General features: G+C 37.3%; 4 protein-coding genes and 1 pseudogene across 5 annotated transcripts; 4 read left to right on the forward strand and 1 right to left on the reverse strand.

Moving 5' to 3' along the window:
- The first annotated feature begins 12 nt into the window (after positions 1 to 12).
- On the forward strand, positions 13 to 2495 carry LOC137736766 (uncharacterized). Of its 2 annotated transcripts, XM_068476026.2 has the most exons (4): positions 13 to 192; positions 717 to 811; positions 1122 to 1396; positions 1498 to 2495. In XM_068476026.2, exons 1-4 carry the CDS (start codon positions 163 to 165, stop codon positions 2307 to 2309), a joined length of 1212 nt encoding a protein of 403 aa, XP_068332127.2. In that variant the 5' UTR covers positions 13 to 162; the 3' UTR covers positions 2310 to 2495. The 2 variants fall into 2 exon arrangements, with proteins under 2 accessions (XP_068332127.2, XP_088539301.1); XM_088683175.1 differs by lacking the exon at positions 717 to 811 and having other exon boundaries at positions 15 to 192.
- Positions 2496 to 3338: 843 nt separating this feature from the next.
- LOC137736410 (serine carboxypeptidase-like 34) lies at positions 3339 to 8052 on the forward strand (annotated as a pseudogene).
- A 1367-nt stretch (positions 8053 to 9419) lies between these two features.
- Positions 9420 to 13350, forward strand: LOC137737590 (serine carboxypeptidase-like 34). The gene is made up of 10 exons (XM_088683137.1): positions 9420 to 9899; positions 11037 to 11147; positions 11311 to 11406; positions 11507 to 11599; positions 11763 to 11839; positions 11944 to 12234; positions 12349 to 12485; positions 12613 to 12705; positions 12838 to 12943; positions 13051 to 13350. Exons 1-10 carry the CDS (start codon positions 9608 to 9610, stop codon positions 13198 to 13200), a joined length of 1446 nt encoding a protein of 481 aa, XP_088539263.1. The 5' UTR covers positions 9420 to 9607; the 3' UTR covers positions 13201 to 13350.
- Positions 13351 to 13605: 255 nt separating this feature from the next.
- LOC137737795 (porphobilinogen deaminase, chloroplastic) lies at positions 13606 to 16649 on the reverse strand. The gene is made up of 5 exons (XM_068477350.2): positions 16272 to 16649; positions 15536 to 15941; positions 14715 to 14921; positions 14144 to 14321; positions 13606 to 14011 (listed from the first exon to the last, which is right to left on the reverse strand). Exons 1-5 carry the CDS (start codon positions 16532 to 16534, stop codon positions 13899 to 13901), a joined length of 1167 nt encoding a protein of 388 aa, XP_068333451.2. The 5' UTR covers positions 16535 to 16649; the 3' UTR covers positions 13606 to 13898.
- A 1154-nt stretch (positions 16650 to 17803) lies between these two features.
- LOC137737122 (thioredoxin-like protein YLS8) lies at positions 17804 to 19950 on the forward strand. Its single transcript, XM_068476505.2, has 3 exons — positions 17804 to 17985; positions 18071 to 18725; positions 19487 to 19950. Exons 2-3 carry the CDS (start codon positions 18606 to 18608, stop codon positions 19793 to 19795), a joined length of 429 nt encoding a protein of 142 aa, XP_068332606.1. The 5' UTR covers positions 17804 to 17985; positions 18071 to 18605; the 3' UTR covers positions 19796 to 19950.
- Positions 19951 to 20209: the final 259 nt, after the last annotated feature.

Below are 20209 nucleotides of genomic sequence, written 5' to 3' on the forward strand. Positions count from 1 at the left end.
AACGAATTAGATGCAGAAATTGAACTTTTACAGTTGCGAGCGGCTTCAGAGCGTCCTCCTTCCTTCCTTCCTTCGTCGTCTGCTCGGCTAAGTCTGTCTACTGACGACTGACTTGTACTGAGAGTGAGAGTGAGAGGATTCATCCAAATCATTTGAATCCAAATGGCGTTCCTTTTCCACAAATTTCAGGAGGTAAACGTAAATCCTTCTCTCTCTCTATTTCCCAATTTCCCTAAACCAAACATTTCGCATCTCTATTTCAGTGATTTTCGTATTAAATCTGCTGTCTTGTCACTTTTTCTAATTCTTCATCGTTTATGTATATTTATTTGCACTAGAATTTATTTATTGACCACAAATTTGGCTTTTAATCATTCTCAGTGTTCTTCAGTTGGATGAAATTACCACATTCCAGTTTGAGAAAATTAACAAACCCAAAAAAAAGAATGAATTTTGTTGACAGGAGCTCCATAAGAACCAAGAAGCAACAATAAAAATTACGACTTGCAAAGAAACGTACTTTACAATTTGAGGTTCCTAAGTTGCACTACACAATTCCTATTTTCCTAGACTAGAGGAATGGGCATTAGACATGTTCATCCTGAGGTCAGGTTTTCGTCAGGATTTGGTGTTAATGGACTTCCAATTCCAAATGGGCAACCGCACTTCGCCATGCTACATGTGAAAATTAACGCTATAATTGTTTTTGTTTTCAGGGTGTGAGAACTCTTGCTAAACAACCCATGTTTAACAGGAATCCAAGGCAACTGCAGTTTGAGGCAGATATGAATCGCCTCTTCCTATATACCAGGTTGCTCTCACACCACCATCTTCCCATATGAAAACAAAACTACTAATTTTTCCACCACTAAGGCCCTTTCGTTTCAAAAGAAAAAAAAAATACTTGTATTGTGCATCTTGGATGTTGATTATGCAATACTTGTATATCCATATTGTGCATATTGTTCATCTTGGATGTTGATCATGAAATACTTGTACCTTTCTCACTCATATCGCATATTGTGCATCTTGGATGTTGGTTATGAAATACTTGTACCTTTCTCACTCCTATCGCATATTGTGCATCTTGGATGTTGATTATGAAATACTTGTGCATCCAGCTACAATCGCTTGGGAAGGGATGCGGATGAGGCAGATGTGGATGAGATCATTGACATGGCTAATAAAGCCTCCATTGCCGATCAACAGAAACAAGTCCAGGAAAACATTCATCTCCAAATTAAAAACTTCTGCGTGTCTATGGATGAAGTTCTTCTCCCTGATGTTAAGAAGTTAAATGTGGGAACTGAATCGCCTAAACAATCAAATGCTTCTACTCGACGAAGTGGTCTTAGTTTTGCCATTGGTAGGAATGGTCCACCAGTTAAACATCGTGGTGAGCTTTTTACTTTTGTTTTCGGCTTCTTATTCCTCTCTTCTCAACAATTTTTCAGAACGTTTGATTACTATACTGATTAGTTATGATTTTCAGTACAGATGTGCCGGAAACAAGGCCATTACAGCGCACTGATGTTTCTCAAAAGTTAAAAGATCTCTTTGGCTACACGCTTGATATCAAACCTTCTCAAATACCCCACAAGGAAGCAGGCCAAGGTTTATTTCTAAATGGTGAATGTGATGTTGGTGCTGTGGTGGCCGTGTACCCTGGTGTAGTATATTCCCCTGCGTATTACCGCTACATACCTGGATACCCAAGAGTTAATGCTCAAAACTCATATTTGATCACAAGGTATGATGGGACTGTGATCAATGCACAACCTTGGGGTTATGGGGGCGAAACCCGTGAATTTTGGGATGGTTTAACTGTTCCAGAAATCAGGCCTAATATGCATGGAGATGAGAAAGGTCGAGATCGGATCTGGAGACTTCTCAGTAAGCCTTTGGATCAGAGGAAATTGGGAAACAGTGGCGACATAATAGAGCGGAGGAATCCATTAGCTTTGGCTCATTTTGCCAACCATCCTGCAAAGGATATGTCTCCAAATGTTATGGTTTGCCCTTATGACTTCCCGTTGACCGAAAAAGAAATGAGGGTCTATATTCCAAATGTAATATTTGGAGATGCAGAGGAAGTGAAGATGAAGAGATTTGGAAGCTTTTGGTTCAAGCTTGGAGGTTCAAAAAATAGCGGCTCAGATTTTCCTGTTTTGAAGAGTCTTGCCCTGGTGGCTACAAGGGCACTTAGTGATGAAGAAGTGCTTCTGAACTACAGGTTGAGCAACTCTAAGCGTCGGCCAGAGTGGTATACTCCTGTTGATGAGGAGGAAGATCGAAGGAGGTGGAGCTAAGTTTTGTTAAAGTTGCCATCTTGTGTTTTATGTATTACTTTCAACCGGTTCTTTCTGATGATGAGCGTACTTTTGGTTCTTGCTGGGTAGGGACTTTTTCTGTCTATTGATATTAAAGATCTGAAAAGCTGAAGGTTATCTAGACTTGCATTACCTGATGAATATTACTTCTCTTATTTACTGAAATCATGATGCTCAAAGTTAAGGCTTTGGCTCCGTCATCCAAAGTGTTTATGTTGCGAACGGTCTCTCCCATTTGTTTTCGTTTGATTTAGTTGTGATGATCTTTCTTTGAGTGAAAACCAAGCAAAACGATGTGGAGCTTGAGCTTTTAGAACTTGTACAGTTTGCTTGTTTGGATTCAACAACAGGTCTAAAGAGTAAAGACGATGACGTTAGGATCTATTCCATGTGTACCCACACACACAAAACATCGTCCAACGATGAGGGTTGACGATCGTCCAACGATGAGGGTTGACGACGATCTTCAACCCTTTTACAACCATCATTCTTTAGTTGGGCCAAAAATATCCCTTTTGGTCCTCTTGTTTCATATTTTGGAAGTCAGTGTATAACAATGCACACACTTACAACAGTTTGATCCATGACTTTCCAACCATTTGAGAACCTGCTCTGTATTAATTTGTATGTATGTGATTAGATCTTGCCAATTCACCACGATGACAAAAATCATTATCTTCCTAAGTGGGGTTAGCCAAACATATTTCTCAATTCACAATTTGAAAAAAAAAAAAAAAAAAACATATTTCCTAATTGTCATCCATCCATTCCGTTTTAGAGTTCAAACTTTTTCCCTTATCCTTAGTATAGTTTAGCGGAGTAAAGTTACAATAAAAAAAACTCTAGAAATCTCGCTCTACATTTCTCACAATAGTATTTTCTTTTTTAATTGTAGAAAGTTTGGAGTTTAAATAGAACACATGCATGTCAGATTAATTATACCACTTGATTGGTCCATAATCATATATCCATGCATTAATCTTAATTGCTAAGCTACAATTAGGATTAATGGGGCTTTTAACCTTTATTTTGTGCCTCTCACCTAACTTCGGTGTTTGTTGGAGTTGGGGTCATGTCTCTTCTTCCTCCTCGTGGGAACTGGTCCCAGAAACCAAGGCAGCTCAGGAGGCTGACCGAGTTGAAGCGCTGCCGGGCCAGCCTCCAGTGGAGTTCAAGCACTACTCAGGAGTCAGGATACGTGACAGTTGACGAGAGTCATGGCAGAGCTCTTTTCTATTGGTTTTTTGAGGCTACACAAAAGCCCGCCCACAAACCACTCCTTTTATGGCTCAACGGAGGTGTGAGGATGAGAAGTTGAGCTACTCTTCTCTGCAGGTCCAGGATGTTCTTCCTTGGGTTCCGGGGAGGCCCAATAGCTTGGCCCATTTTTAGTGAAAGAGGGCCCGACAGTAAAATTCAATAACTACACTAGTGGCATGTTTACCAAACGGAAATGGAATAGAAAGAAACGGAATCATATTCCTCCCGAAGCATTCCGGAGTTTACTAACATATAGAGAATGAAAAAGTAAATAGGACCCACTTAAAATCCGGAATAGAATTCCTTAATCTCCCGAAATTCAATTACCTACATGGAGATTGAATTCCCGGAGGAAGCCTTCTTTTGGAATCAAACGTTTTTACCCAAAATACCCTTGTACCTTTCACCAGTAGTGCACCCTCTCCTTTGTTTCTCCTCCGCTGACTCCTTACACCTTGATCACCACCACGACACCGAACTTACACATACCAGCAAGAACACCAAAATTGATTCGACTCATCCGCCGAGTCGACCATTCAATCTCGTCCGTTCGCCACCACAGTGGGTTTTTGCTTTCTGTTTGTCCATAACCATCCACCACTGACCTATCTTCATCCACACACCGGCAACCCATTGTAGCACTTTCCCAACACAACCCACCTTATATATGACAATAAGATCTGGTAACAATTCTATCTTGTATTTTGTGTATGATTTGGTGAAGACAAAGGTCAAATTTGGTGGAATAGGGATTGGGCGTTAGGACTGTGGGGTGAATTAGGAAGTACTATGTGAGTTGGTATTGGCGGAGGAGGTGCTTCGGTGGAAGAGCTGGTGAGATGCAGATGAAACAGAGGGTTGGTATCGATAGAAAGAGTTTGTGTGTGGTGGTGGCGGCTGCAGAACGAGGGCTGGTATCAGCCCAGAGAGAAACTGATGGCCCTTTTGTTCTGGCTGGCCCTGTTTTAGGGTGTTTCAATCCAAAAAAAATTATATATATATTACCTGACACAAGGATACTTTAGTAATCACATTAATTTTCATTACGATTCATGTGAATTAGTAAACAATTTAAATCATTCATATTCCGATTCCATAAAATTTTAGTAAACAGTTTTAATAAGAATCTGATTCTGATTCCACGTCAATTCAATTCCCTTCCTTTTGATTATGGATTAGTAAACGCGCCATAGGAATAAAAGCCCGTCATCTTGAATCTCCAGCTTTCTCAATTTCTAAACTAATATGGCTACAATTTGATGAAGGCATGCTATGCCCCTAGTTTTAAGTAATCCTCTGGCTAACCGGAAGATTGAAAATTAATACAGAATTACTAATTGTTGTCTTGTCTGATCTGGTTCTGTTCTGGTTTTTCGTTAAACATGAATGTACGTACTTGATCATCAGCTGCAAATTTATTATTTTTGGACGCACCGACTGGTGTGGTTTTCCTACTGGAATAGTAGTTTGGAGGTCCATGGAGACAATATCACAGGTTTGTTTGTCATTTTGTCAGATATAATAATTAGACCATTTTATTTTAACCACATTATTGCTAATTCATTATGAGATTAAGTTCACTTCTTCCTTAATATAAATAATATCGATTGTTAAAAAAAAAAATTATATATAATAATAATAATAAGACCATTTTATACGGAAAAGCCTTCTCTCTGTCTTTAATTTATAAACACCCCCCCCCCCCACCCAAACAAAAAAAAAACAAAAAAAAAGATTACTGCTATGTATTAAAATCATTAATGTTGACTATTGCTACGTTTTAATTCTGCTTAATTACCTTTCATGCGTGCGTGCGAAAGTATGTTTTGTTTCCTCCCTAATGCCGCCATGCATGCAGCTCGGGATTCACACACATTCCTTCTAAAGTGGTTCAAGAGGTTTCCACAATACAAATCCAATGGGTTCTACATTGCAGGAGAAAGCTATGCAGGTACACAGTACACTACTATATCTATGTATTGCATATAAATATGAATTCTCAACTATTCCCTGTATCAGTTTTATACATACTAATATTAATCCTGAAGCACTACAAATACTTTCTCCATCCTTGAGATTTTTTTTTTTTTTTTTTTTTTTTTGCATAAATTAATTAGTAATATGTTCTTAAGTATTCGATAAATAATATATAGGGCACTACGTCCCACAACTGGCAGAGGTTATATTCGATGAGAACAAGAAATCAACAAAGGATGACTATATAAACCTCAAGGGTTTGATGGTAATTAATTATCTCAATACGTACGTATATATACAGGCACGTCATCACAATGAAAAATATCACTTAAATCCTTAAGTTAGTGAATTATGAAAAATGCAGATTGGGAATGCCTTGTTGGACGATGAAACAGACACAACTGGGATGATTGACTATTCATGGGGACATGCCCTGATATCTGATGTTTTGTAAAAATCAATTAAGGCAAATTGTGATTTTAGCAAACAAAACTTAACCACAGAATGCTGGAACTACTAACTCAAGTACTACGATATTTACAGTCTCATCGACATAAATAGCATATACTTTCGGACTTGTCACCTCGATAGACCCTTCACCAAGTCGTCGTCGTCGTCGTCTGTAATGAATAATAAGCAGAAACTGCCACTCAAATTCGATTCTCGATTTGTATGTTAGTTAATGTTCCTTTATTTTCTTGTTTCACAATTCATATTCTAGTTTCACCGTGCAAAATGCAAGACAAGAATAAAGGAAAATTAATTAAGATTAATTTTTCTTTAATTTGCAATGGAGCAGGATACATTGCGGAGAATACCTGCAGGTAGTGGAGGAGGTTACGATCCGTGTACAATGACCTATGCAACAACATACTTCAATCGTCCAGATGTTCAAGAAACATTGCATGCAAACGTAACCAAAGTACCGTATTCATGGAGGAGTTGCAAATAATTTCATTAAGATTATACTTTAATATACGTATATCAAAGAAAATTTGGAATGATCACTACTCATTTAGAATTAAGTTTGTTGATTATATTGCTCTATACATAATTAGTTTGCTATCAACATACCGACTGCTAACTTTTCTATCACGTACTAGTGCTAATGTAAGCAATGCATGGACGGACTGGGCTTTTTCAATTCTTCCAATTATCCAAAAACTTGTTGATGGAGATCTTTGTGTATGGATCTACAGGTATATTTACTTACTATGTAATTGCAATTCACTCTCTCGCTAGCTACTTAAAAAAACTAATTAAATAAACGAATAAGATAAAGACAATTAAATATGTAGAATGTATGCAACATAATCCCAAGATATAAAAGATGAAGACAACTAATTTAAGTTTTCGTGCAAATTCATTGTGTAATTTGGAATTTTAAGTGTATTTTTGCTTTATTTTCTTGTGAATAGTGGAGATGCAGATGGTAGGGTTCCGGTGACCTCAAAAAGGTATACATTGAACAAGCTTGGCCTAAACATCACTCAGGACTGGACCCCACGGTACAACCATAGAGAGGTAACAATTTTTTTTTTTTTTTTGACAAACCATAACATTAGTGGCTTAAATTGTTAATTGTTAAGAGGAAGGGGATCAGTGGGCATTGAAACCGCACAAGAGCGCATAAATATAATTACTTTCCACTAATGTGGTAAAGCATCATCTACACCGTAGAGAGATAATTGGTTGTATCTTAAAATGCCAAAAATGTCAATAAAAGGAAGAAAAGGAAAGAAAAAAAACGTGTAAGATAAATAGATAAATAAATTGTGGGGTTTAGCTGAAATTAGTGTCTAAATTGAATGTCTAATTGTCTATAAAAGGATTGGATAAAAAAAGATCAAACCATTCAAAGGAAGGAATCTTAAGCTTTATAATTTTCACTTGCTTTCCTTGGAATATTCGTAGGTCTACCTACTTCATATTTATTTTCTTTATTTGGTAAATTATACCTACAGTTAATCACAAGCGTTTGATAAAACAGAAAAATGAAAAGAAAAAAAAAGAAAAAAAAAGAATAAAAAAGGTTAAATATTACTGGCGGCGGTAAAGTAAAATAGTATCAAACTTATGATCATTGGAGATTATATTGGGTTAATAACAATGATTTAGTAATAAGGAGGTAATGAATGTATGAATGCATGGTTTGTTAATTAGGCTGGACTGGAGGGTGGAGCATAGAGTATGAGGGGTTGACTTTCTTAACAGTGAGAGGCGCAAGCCATCAAGTTCCCACATTTTGGAGATATTTTTATACAGGATGATGCACCATATGTTATTATACAAATGGTCGGATATGTGTGCTAAAAAGTTAATAACATAAAAAATAAAAAATTTCACCACTCATATTAAAACACATGATGTACCACTTGTATTTCCATCACAACTAAAAATTTCTTCACATTTTGCTCCCAGGCGTTCTCTCCAGCTCATCAGACACTTTTTGGCTAACCATAGGCTGCCATCTGTCGCATTTTGATATAAGCTCTGATCTGCTATTTCCTACATAAAAATACTATCGTTTTGTATCGTGTTCTTTTTATTCTTGGATTTGTACATTGCATGGACAGCCTTTTACTATTGGAATTAGGAGTCTTTTATATTGTCCAATTATTAAAAACTTCAGCTAGCCAATGCTAGTTTAATAGTGAGAATGAGATACATGTTAGTATGCCAATGCCATGCACAAATGTCAACTTATTACTTTGTCATCATTCAATTGGTGATGTGTATATATAATGGAGCAATTCAGATATAAGAATTATAATGGAACATGCATAAAGGAGTGATTGATGACATACTCAATAATCATTAAATGAAACTCCTAATGTACACTTCTAACATTAATATAAATAGAGAAATATAGTTTTCAAACCCGAGAAATTGAGATGATTCTTGTTTTTTTCCCTTTTGAAATTAAAGATAATCTTAATATGGCTTTTGAGCTTTTGGCTATTTGGATATTGCCATATTGCTACGTACGTAATAGCTGTTAACTACATTGGTCAAGTACATACAAATATTAATGTATTCAACAAAAAAAATATATACATATAACGTTAGCGTTTAGAAAATGAGATTACAAGTCAAAGCAATTGACTGAGCCAAACGCAAATCTTTCTGTTGTGATATACAAATATATTTCACAGATCAAATCAAGGAGAATATGGGTGTCAAATTTGATCCTTGTATTTATGACTAGCTTTTATATTTCGTGCATGTGTAAAATAAAGTACATCTTTGATGTGAAGGTGTATCTACGTCAATTCCCTTTAAAATATACATTATCTACATATACATGTTTAAACGTACGCTTTTAATAGTCCAAATTAAGAGTCCCTTTGGTTCAACTCTACGCAAGCAAGCAAACAAAAAATCAAATACAAAATGACAATTTATACCATATTTTACTAGTATATTGATGCATTTGGATACTACGTCCTCAAGGTTACATTACAATTTACATGTATACTTCCAAAAGGAGATGGCCAGATAACTAGCAATTGAGAATAAACTTAAAAGAAGAAATAATTATAATAATAATAATAAGGAGAGTGATTTGTGCACGTAATCTATTGATTCTTGATTTTGACCCTTGATTTGTTCAATTCAATAATTACGTTACAATTTACATATATTACTTTTAAATAGAAGATGTAGAAAAAAATAATGTGTAAAAAATCATTTCCCTAATAATAATAATAATAGAAAATTATTATTGATTCTTTAGAAAATAGCAAGATGAAACCATATCAATAGCAACTATAAGAAAAACTAGCATTCTTATGTGTCTTTGGACCACTCGGACTTACTATATAAACCGCACGCTTAGACGATCAGGGTCTCATTCTATATATGAACGAATGATCTGTCTTGGATTTGGACTAGTCCGACTGTTACGACTACTACTAGCTAGTCTACTAGCTACTTGTGCTGTTGACGTGCCTCATAAATAGGATTTCTCTGTTGATAATAATTAGATAGATAGACAGAGAGAGAGAGAAGAAAGTCTCAGTCCCAAGTTCCCAACTTTAATGGCTTTTTCTTCTTCGTTTCCTTTGAATATTATTCTTCTTTATTTGCTTGCTTTTACCATATGTTGTGCGACTCGAACCCTAGGCGCTAGACTGCATCAGCATCATGATCATATGAGACAGCAAAAGGCAGACCAGGTGACTGGACTCCCCGGCCAGCCTCCAGTGAGCTTCAAGCATTACGCCGGATACGTTACCGTCAACCAGACTCACGGAAGAGCACTCTTCTATTGGTTCTTTGAAGCCATCAACAACCCTCAAGATAAACCCCTCCTCCTTTGGCTTAACGGAGGTACGTGACTTCGTCATTAATTTCCACACCACTGTTTCTTACCGTAGTTAACACACAATTCCTCGTTAAACAACTTTTCTAATTATTGTTCAAAAATTCATGCACAAATTTCTTTTTTTTTTTTGGTGGAGAATTTTCACTCAAAATAATTTCGTATACATTATATTCTCATGATCACCTAGTTTATTAGTTTTTAAGGTAAATTTTATTCGTTTCTTGCCATTTATCACTAGAAACTATCCCAAATATAGTCTCACTACCTGTTGTGAAAAAAATATCCAACCTGTCACAATCATATATTCATCTTTTTGTTGTGCATTCGCCATCGTTTCTTTCCCTGTCATCATTTTTTTCTTATTTTCCATAGTCATGTATAATTGTGAGCTTAATTATGTTTTTGTTTCATATAGATAGGTTCAATTAGAAGGAGACTTTCAAATTAATAAATTCCTCTAAACCGCATTTGAAAATCAGGATACCATGCATGCAAATGAAAAGAATAATATATGTACAGGCGCGCGTGTAATTTCCGTATCCTCATCGGACTATCGGAGGAGCTGTCAGACCCTACAACGATGGATTAATTCCCAATTCCTTTTCCTTATAAAGTTTAAATTTTCTACCGCAAGTATGATTATCATTGCTCTGAACCTGACTTTGTCTCTGTCTTCATTTACCTAATAGAGATGGCCTCGATTTTTCATTTAAAAATATTTAAAATAAAATAAAAATTGAAAAGAATGGAGCTGTGTCTGTATGTGTATATACCATATATATATATATATATATATAGTGGTATTCTGTCTAGTTTTACCTATTTGATAGTATCTGCAATTGCATCACAGATTCATTCATAAAGATACAAATTTTCTCTTTATACGCGCCGAGTAGAGTAGGCAATGGCCCATTTGGTTCTGTTTTGCTTTCTAGCCATGTCACATGTGCATTTTTCTTTCGTTCGTTTGATAGATTTGATAGCAAATGAATAAATTCGCTGAAAATTCTAATATAAACGAGGTAAATGAACGGCTTTGGTCGCATACTATATGCTCCGGTATATACACAACTACAGTAAACTGTCTATCTAGTCTTGAGAAATTAAATTAATTCAAAATAAAAATCCTGATGTGGATGCAGGGCCTGGATGTTCATCAATTGGATACGGAGCAATGGAGGAGTTAGGCCCTTTCTTCCCTCAAAATGACACCAAACCCAAGCTCAAGTTCAACCCTTACACCTGGAACAATGGTAATTTTATTGCTTGCCAGCTTAACTGCAACTTTCTAATGAAAAAGACATTGTTACATTTAGATTTATAGAACACATAATTTAATTTTCTCATTGAGTTGATCGTTTTCTTATATGAATAATTAATCGTGCACGCGTAATGTTGTCTGTAATTCATTTTCAGCTGCCAATCTGTTGTTTTTGGAGTCTCCTGTTGGAGTCGGTTTTTCTTACACCAATACTAGTCAAGATATTCGGGAACTTGGCGATACAATTACCGGTATCTGATTAGATTAACACGACTGTCTATCAATTTTCCATTTCTTATGAATCTGCAAGTTATACGACTCAGCCATTTTGTTTCTTAAAATGCCTGCTAGCTGAGGATTCCTACAATTTTATCACCAACTGGTTTCAACGGTTTCCACAGTACAAGTCCCATGACTTCTACATTTCTGGAGAGAGCTACGCAGGTACTTAATATATACATAGGCTTTATATATACGAATATAACCATATATACACATATATGTGTGTGTGTGTGTGTGTGTGTATAGATATATATATATATATAATGTATGCAGCTTTGATTAACTATATATCTTATTCTTCTGTATGTCCATGTGCATTTTACAGGGCATTATGTTCCACAGCTTTCTGAGCTCGTTTTTGACAGATCCAAGGAGAATCGTATCAACTTCAAGGGATTCATGGTCATCATTTTTTACCTAGCTACTTATTGCTCATCATACAAATATCTTTCTTCGTTGCTCGATTTTATGCGTCCCATTCACGAACTAGCTATGCGCTGATGCAGATTGGTAACGCAGCAATAGATGATGAAACAGAGCAGAAGGGATTGATTGATTATGCGTGGGATCATGCTGTGATCTCTGATCGCTTGTACCTTGATATTCAGAAGGAATGCGACTTCAGCCAACAAAACATATCAGAACAGTGCAACAAGCTGCTAGATGAGTACTTTGATGTCTACGATATCATAGACATGTACAGCTTGTACACCCCTACGTGCCTCAGCAACGCTAGCAGCAGCACCAACAAACAATCCCGTACGATTCAAGGCGCTCCCACTCTGTTTTCCAGAGCCGTAAGTAGTTCCCACTAATTATATTTATTCATTATGTTACCATGCCAAACAAAAAACAAAACAAAAAATAAAATACTTAGAGGAAATAAAGTTGACTACAAATTTGTGGCGCAGGACGTACGGCAAAAGAGACCTGCAGGATATGACCCTTGTACATCAGATTACAGTTATGTGTATTTGAACAGGCCTGACGTTCAAAAAGCACTTCATGCCAATGTAACAAAAATCTCCTATCCATGGTCTCACTGCAAGTACCACCTCTAACCTACTATATATTGATTCACCAGATTAATTAACTAATGATGCAAGAACTAAGTGGTCATGTGTTTATATATATGAATGTGATTACTCATCAGAATATATATCATCCAAATGCAGCGATAACATCACGTTCTGGAAGGATGCACCACCATCAATTCTTCCTGTAATTGGAAAGCTTGTGGCTGGGGGTCTCCGGGTTTGGATTTATAGGTACTGAATAAATGATTCATCATTCATGAACTAATGAAATGCTAATTACCAAATCTTTCAATGATTGAAGTTCTGCGATCATGAATAGTACATCATTAACTGTATAGAACTGCCATCTGACATGATATGCAGCGGGGATACTGATGGGAGAGTTCCGGTAACATCAACTAGATACGCATTGAAAAAGCTCAGGTTGAAGATTAATGAAGATTGGACTCCTTGGTACAACAAGCAGCAGGTACTCCCGAGTATCTTCTTAGCATTTATCGTATTTTGTTGGTTTGATTTGCTTCGGTTGACATCCTGTTTTTAATTAATTAATTAACTGTAATTTTGATATGATAGGTTGGCGGGTGGAGAGTTGCGTACGACGGGCTTATGTTTGTGACAATTAGAGGCGCAGGCCATGAAGTTCCGGTTTTTGCACCAAGGCAGTCGCTCCTCCTGGTTGAACACTTCTTGGCTAATCGGAAACTCCCTTCGAAACCTTCCTAGCATTCCTTATCTTCTTCTTCTTCTTCTTCTTGATGTCAATAAGTAAACGATTCTTTGGAAGCTTGGTTAGCCTCTGCCAGCAATCATACTAGTCAGATTTCCTAGTCTTAATTGGTGGAATCCTTCAAACTTTGAAGCAGTTGCGTGAAACGAATCTGCAATACCTGTGCATACATTTAGTGGGGAACAGGACCCGTGTAACTGTAAGTTCACCATAAACAAAAGTAGCCGTCCAGATGCAGGATTAGGAGTCGCCATTTTTTCTACAGTTAGTTTTCGTTTATTTGCATCCCTGAGCAGGCAGCCACCATAAACGAAAACTAACTGTAGGACATAGAAAACTACCAACCATTTCCAATCACGTGTGATCTACAGCCATGAGAGAGAGAGAGAGAGAGAGAGAGAGAGTCACAAAATTTTGGCAATTAAATGAACTCAGACAACAATCAAGCTAATAAGCCTATAGTGTGACCGATTTATCTTCTAAATGCTAATATACAATCAATGAAACAACTATCCTTAAAAATGTAACAGACGCTCTTTCTAGCAACAAAATCAGAGTAAAACAAATATTAATATTACAACAGACAGCTCAAAGGATGATAAATAAACAAATTGGTTGCAACCACCAAAATTTGCACGAGGAGGGAGGAAGGCTGCATTGACTTCCGCAGCTTTCTCTATTAGCAAGTCTCGTGTTAAATACCAAAAAAACCTGGACCTGCACGTGAAAGAAGTTCCTGGCCTGCATCCTTACCCATGTCGATCATATCTTGAAAAGCATACGGGCCTTTCCTAGAAGTTTCAAGTACTGAAAACAGACAGAAGGAAAGCATCATTAGTGCCAAAAATTAATTTCTTTTCTTTCCTTTTTAAGTTTACGGTGGAGAACAAGGAAATAAAACTGAATGAATGTTCCTTAAGTGTATGAGCACAAGCATACCACGGGTTCCATCAGGGGAAGCCACCAACCCTTTGAATATGCAATTACCATCCTCATCTTTGCTAGCATATCCAGCAATAGGAGTTCGACAAGACCCATCCAGGGTCAGAAGGAACGACCTCTCGCATGCAACTGCTAGTCTTGTTTCCTCATGATTCAAGGACGCTATGTAATTAGCCTGCAAGGAATAGACGAACCAAAAATTTAATAATATTTTGGAGAGGCAAAGCAGAGCTTAGCAGTTAGGAGGCAACAATTTCTGCATTAATATTGCAAAAGGTTTTCGTACTAACCCAGAAATAATGTGTGTGTGTGCATTCACAAATATGGATCTAAAGATTCAATTCTTTGCATAAATTTTATTGATACATGATTTTCTAGCTACTACTTGCTCTCACACTAAAACAGCTTAGAATTGCTTCCCTTTAGCTATTAAGAACACTTCCTGCTAAATACCCAAGTGTGTGTTCATGGGGCCAATTCAACGAAAGTACTTTACTCAACTAGTGCAAAAGTACAACATCATTCAATCTGTTAGCTAGAGAATGGAAATGTAAAGATTTATACACACCATTTTATCGTCATTGGTTCGGCAGGCTATTCCAATTGCCCCTTGGGCAACTGCTGGAAGCATTTCATCCAGTGAAAGAATTGAAGTTACATTTTCTGTCATATCTAAGCGTTTGAGTCCAGCTAATGCTAATAAGGTTGCTTCGACCACCTTTTCATTAAGCTTTTTCAGCCGTGTCTGGACATTACCCCGAAAATTCTCCTGCACCTGCAAAATGAAATTAACCACAACGTGAATAAAAACTAAAAAGCAACAGGAGAGACGTCAGCAACCTAAGAAATGGCATGCAATAGTGCTAGGGAGAGACGGGCAAACACACAGGGATAGAGAATTATAAATAGGAAATAAGAAAAGAGTCATGCTTCAATCGTATTCAGGAAGGAAGGGGGCAGCTGCATCGCCCTATTAATTATTCCTGACAAGCCACAATCAAAGGGCATGCATGTCATGGATCTGAACATCTAGATCCACTTCAAATCCATCCTAAACATTTTCTCATAAAGGCAATTGGCTAGGAAGGAACTAAAGTCACCATCACTTAGCATTTTCATTCAGATAATGAACATATACAACGGACCTTCAACCCAACCCTACTTCACGCCAACACACACACACACAACCCCTTCTTAGGACAAGATTTTTTCACCAGGATACAATAGAATGAAGTAAATGGACCAATGGATATCCATTCAATGACCCAGGCAAAATACAAGCCCCGTGACTTTCAAAATCAAACACATAGCTAGCATACAATCTTCTCGACATGGTATAAGCAGAAGTCAGAGATGCACGTGACACCAAAGAATAATATGGTAGCTTACATTGAGTGTTGGAAATCTATGGAGTATCTGTGACTTTCTTCTAAGTGAAGCAGTACCAACAGTGCTTCCAGCTGGCAAATCTGCAAGAGAAGATGCAGTTAAAGATATAAATGCATCTCGGACATCCTCTCGCGGAAGGTTGCAAGGAAGAATTGTCTCCTCGGGTAAGTAGGTAGGCACGTCTTTCATTGAGTGGACAGCAATGTCAACATCGCCATTGATGAGTGCCTCATCTATTTCCTTGGTGAACAAACCCTTCCCGCCAATGTCTGCAAGGGGCTGGCTCAGTATTTTATCACCCGTAGTTTTTATGATAACAATCTGAATTGCGCCCTCTTCAGCTAGCTCGGTGTGCGATGCCATGAGTTTCTCTCTTGTCTCGTAAGCCTGAGCAAGTGCTAATGGGCTATCCTATATCCAGAAAGAGTATCAATACTCACGAAAAAAGACATAAAATACAAGATTTGACAAGAAATCCATCATTATAACTTATTTAGTCAAAGTTTGAAAGATTATAAATATACAATCAAAATCACATCATTTGTCCTAAGAAAAATCTTTAGAAAGTTTTTAAATTTGAAGTAATATCACCGATTGTTGGCACAATTGAGCATATTTAAATCTAGAAATCTACAGATAACAGGGATAGTTGGAGTAATTGAGCTAAAATCAGATTACACTTTCAAATAGGAGGAAACCCAGAAGTAAACAATGGGGAAAAACATAAAAAATGTACCTTCCTCGGGTGCCAATTTTGATTAGGGCTAGTTTGGACTCCTGGGTCTGTTGCTCAACAGCGATGGAGGCCCTTGGGAGCCCAATTAGACTGTGTTTTCTGATAGAGTTGGGAAAAGCTCGAGGCTTGAGGGAGGGCATGGACAAGTGGAGTACTGAGACGGTGCCAAGTCGTGCTGCGAAGTTGATTGAAGAGCATGAAGGAAGCGCCTGCTTGGTCAAAAGAGAAGAGGAGCAGGAAGGAGAAGAACAAAAAGCATCCATTGCACATGCAGATTGAGAGAGAGAAGAAGGAGCTTGGGATTGGAAAGTGTTGGAGTTCCAAGGGATTGTCTGAGGATGGATGTTGGACAGGATAATTTAGGTCTTATCGTCCGGTTCCTTATCAACTTCGCATGATTGCCCTCAGCTAAGTCCAACTCCTGCCTTGCCACGTCGGTTTTATTTTCACTTTTTGGAACCCGAGCCGGCCCCGCTTTTACGCAAACCAGATTTGGATCGTTTTCCCTGGAACAGGATCCACTCGGAGTAAATTATATGAACAGTTGAAATTTGATCTAACGGTTATAATTATTATAATTTTAAAAAAAATCTCTGTTTATAATTATTGGATCAAATTTTAACGATCCAGATATTTTACTTAGGAAGCTTAACCTCCTAAACTCATGAGGAGATCCGGTTCCTTTTTCCTCTTGGACTTCCAATTTTGAATCTAACTTGTGCATAACTGTGGCTCATGTTGCCATAGTTTATAACTTTAAATGCAATTTTTTTTTTCATCTAGTAAAAGCAATATTTGGAATATGCAACTTTTTTTTCTAAATATGTTACAGGTTCCTAATTATATACTAAGGTCTTTTCAATAAAAAATTTCACTCGTTATTTCGACATGTTTTTTACTTTAATTTATTGAACTCGAATTTACTTTCTTCTGTTGGGTTTTCAAAAGTATATTTACTTTAGTTTAAGGGTAATAAACAAATGATGACTGAACCTTTTAAAAATGTGTTAACTTAAAGTGAAAAGGGCTTATCAAATTAAATATAGTGCAGGCACAACCTTGATCACATTAGCTAGAGAGAATGTACTTCTATTTTGAGAAAGATTTCGAAATACCGGACCCTCAAACAAAGTTTATCAAATTGAATGTAGTGCAAACATGACCTTAATTATATTGGCTAGAGCAAATGTATTCCTTTTATGAACACTAGTTTGAATCTCAATTTCAATAGGGCAATCCAGCCATTGCATCATGTATAGAAAAATGGATAAAATCTAATGCGTCAATTGCTTATTTTAAAAAATAAATTATGTAGTTAATCTCTTAAAAAGTAGTCACTCATAAGAAACAAATTAGCAATTTCACTAAATTAAATATACACGGTTAAATATGACATGTAGTAGAGGGCACATTGCAATTTCCACCAAATTAGTTTTTTATTAAAAGAAAAAAGGTGACAGGTCCAGATCCTTCTGGAGGCTTCCACAATCCTAACCAGTCACAAGCATTGATAGGGCCATGGGCATTCTCCTGCGAATAATTATGAAATAAGGAATTTAGACGTGAGGCTGAGAGTGATCGACCAACAATAACAATGTCGTACTTGCTACCGCACCTGCATTCAGGGTGGGCCGTCGACCAGGCCATTCTTGCCGAGGAAGAGCGTGTCGTCATCATCCGATTCGGCCATGACTGGGACGACACTTGCATGCAGGTAATTCTTTCCCTTTTCCCTTTCCATTAATTAATTCAATTGCTTGATTCATATTTCGTAGCCTTGATTCCTTTTCTTATACTAGAGATGCTTGGCGGAGGAGATTTGGGTTCGGAACCTCGGATGACGAGGTTGGATACTCTTAACCAATTGAGCCACGAGTCGTGGAAAGGCTCGATTTCTTGTTTGTTTTGATGTTAATGCTTTCATTCGCATCAATATTATCATCTCAGATTTACGCGATTGCTGTTTTCTATCTTTAATATTAATTCATTAATTCTTGATCGAAAAACGAATTGGAAGAGAGGCGAAACAGTTGCAGAGCCAAATCCAAGATGCTCGGAACCCGGGACTCGCGGGTTATTCCGGTTCCGGTCATACGGGTTCAGTCCGTTACTTTTCTCAATTTTTAATCTGGACCCTTCGTTTCATCCAACGGTTCTAAAATGTTACTCGTTAAAGCAACGATGCCCCACCGACTACATGTTGGTATAAGTTGGTTGGGGCGCGTAGCATCCATTCTTCTTTTTTCTTAAAAAATTGTCAACTATTTTTAGATTTTTCTTAGAGCGAGAGAAAAGCTTGGGAGAGAGTGAGAGGGAGAGGGCCGACGGGAAACGATGTCGTATCTGCTGCCGCACCTCCACTCAGGATGGGCCGTCGATCAGGCCATCCTCGCCGAGGAGGAGCGTCTCGTTCTCATCCGATTCGGCCACGATTGGGATGAGACCTGTATGCAGGTTCGAATTCCTTTTTCGCAACTTTCGTTAACCCTAAATCGTCAATTCTTTTAATTTCTTTTTTTTTTTTTCTTTTATGATTCTTATTTTTGATTCAAAATCGATTCGATTACATGGTAAAATCCTATTATTTTGGAGAGAGACGACATCAGGAATGATTCTTTAGCTACCGAGTAGGTGTGGCTGACTTTTGCTAGGGTTTAATTTCGTATATGCATATAGTAATTATATCCTTTGAAATTCTTTGGTGTATGTAAACCTTTCGTATTTGCAGTATGCTTGAAGATTTGAGTTGCTTAGACTAATTTAGTAAAATTTTACCAAGTATGAAGCAGTTTTGAAATTCCACTAATCTCGTATATTGATATATTCCAAACTGATTCCCGAGCAAGCCAAATTATCAACTAATATCGTAAATGTTTGATCTTGTAAACCGTTTTCAGTGTTCTATGAAATTCTCTCTGTTTTTTTGGGCTGTTCAGTGTTCACTGTGGTGATTAGCTTTCGTACAGGCAACGATTTATTTTCAGACGGATCATTTCTTTATTGTGATGAAAAATTTTAAGTTAGATGGACCGTGTTCATAAAAAGTAGTCCGAATTATAATGGTCTTTTCACCATGTATTATGTATATGAAGCCTCTTATCTGATCCTTGTTTCATTTATCAACTCTCTTTTTTCAGTAGATTGGATATATTTATTAACCCTAATTTGAAAGCTGCCGGTTAACTTGTGGTTGGTTATCATGTCCGGTTTATTAGATGGATGAGGTGCTGGCTTCAGTTGCTGAGACATTAAAAAACTTTGCTGTGATTTACCTTGTGGACATCACAGAGGTTCCTGATTTCAACACGATGTATGAGCTGTACGATCCATCGACAGTGATGTTCTTTTTCAGAAACAAGCACATTATGATTGATCTTGGCACGGGGAACAACAACAAGATCAACTGGGCTCTTAAGGACAAGCAAGAGTTCATTGACATTGTTGAGACAGTGTACCGCGGGGCAAGGAAGGGACGCGGTCTGGTCATTGCTCCCAAGGATTACTCCACCAAGTACCGCTACTAAGCCCTGCAGACATGTAATTCATTTCGGGGAATATCTTGTAATTTGAAATTGGTTGGAGTTGCATTGAACCTTTGAAATGTGTAACCCGGCTAACGGACATCTTATTTTCTTTACGTTGTGGCATTAATGAAAGTGCTTTATGGACTTGGGAAGAAGATGATGGGTCTAATAAGTTATTTTTAAGATGAGAGGTTGTAGGCAACGCGTTACATAGATCATCAAATATCAAATGCATTTGCGTCAAGCATTTGACTAGTCCTTGGATGGTTGATGCTTGAAATTTAGTCTGATCGGCTTACCTATGTCAGGTCACGTAATCCTGCTCCTTACTGGAACGAAAGAAAAAAAGAAAATTGTATAAGCTTTTCTTAGCTTCTTTTGATGAAATCAAAATAACAAGAATTTAAGCAGCTT

This window comes from Pyrus communis, chromosome 13, assembly GCF_041283825.1.
Source record: "Pyrus communis isolate YQ-2024b chromosome 13, ASM4128382v1, whole genome shotgun sequence".
Classification (NCBI taxonomy): Eukaryota; Viridiplantae; Streptophyta; class Magnoliopsida; order Rosales; family Rosaceae; genus Pyrus; species Pyrus communis.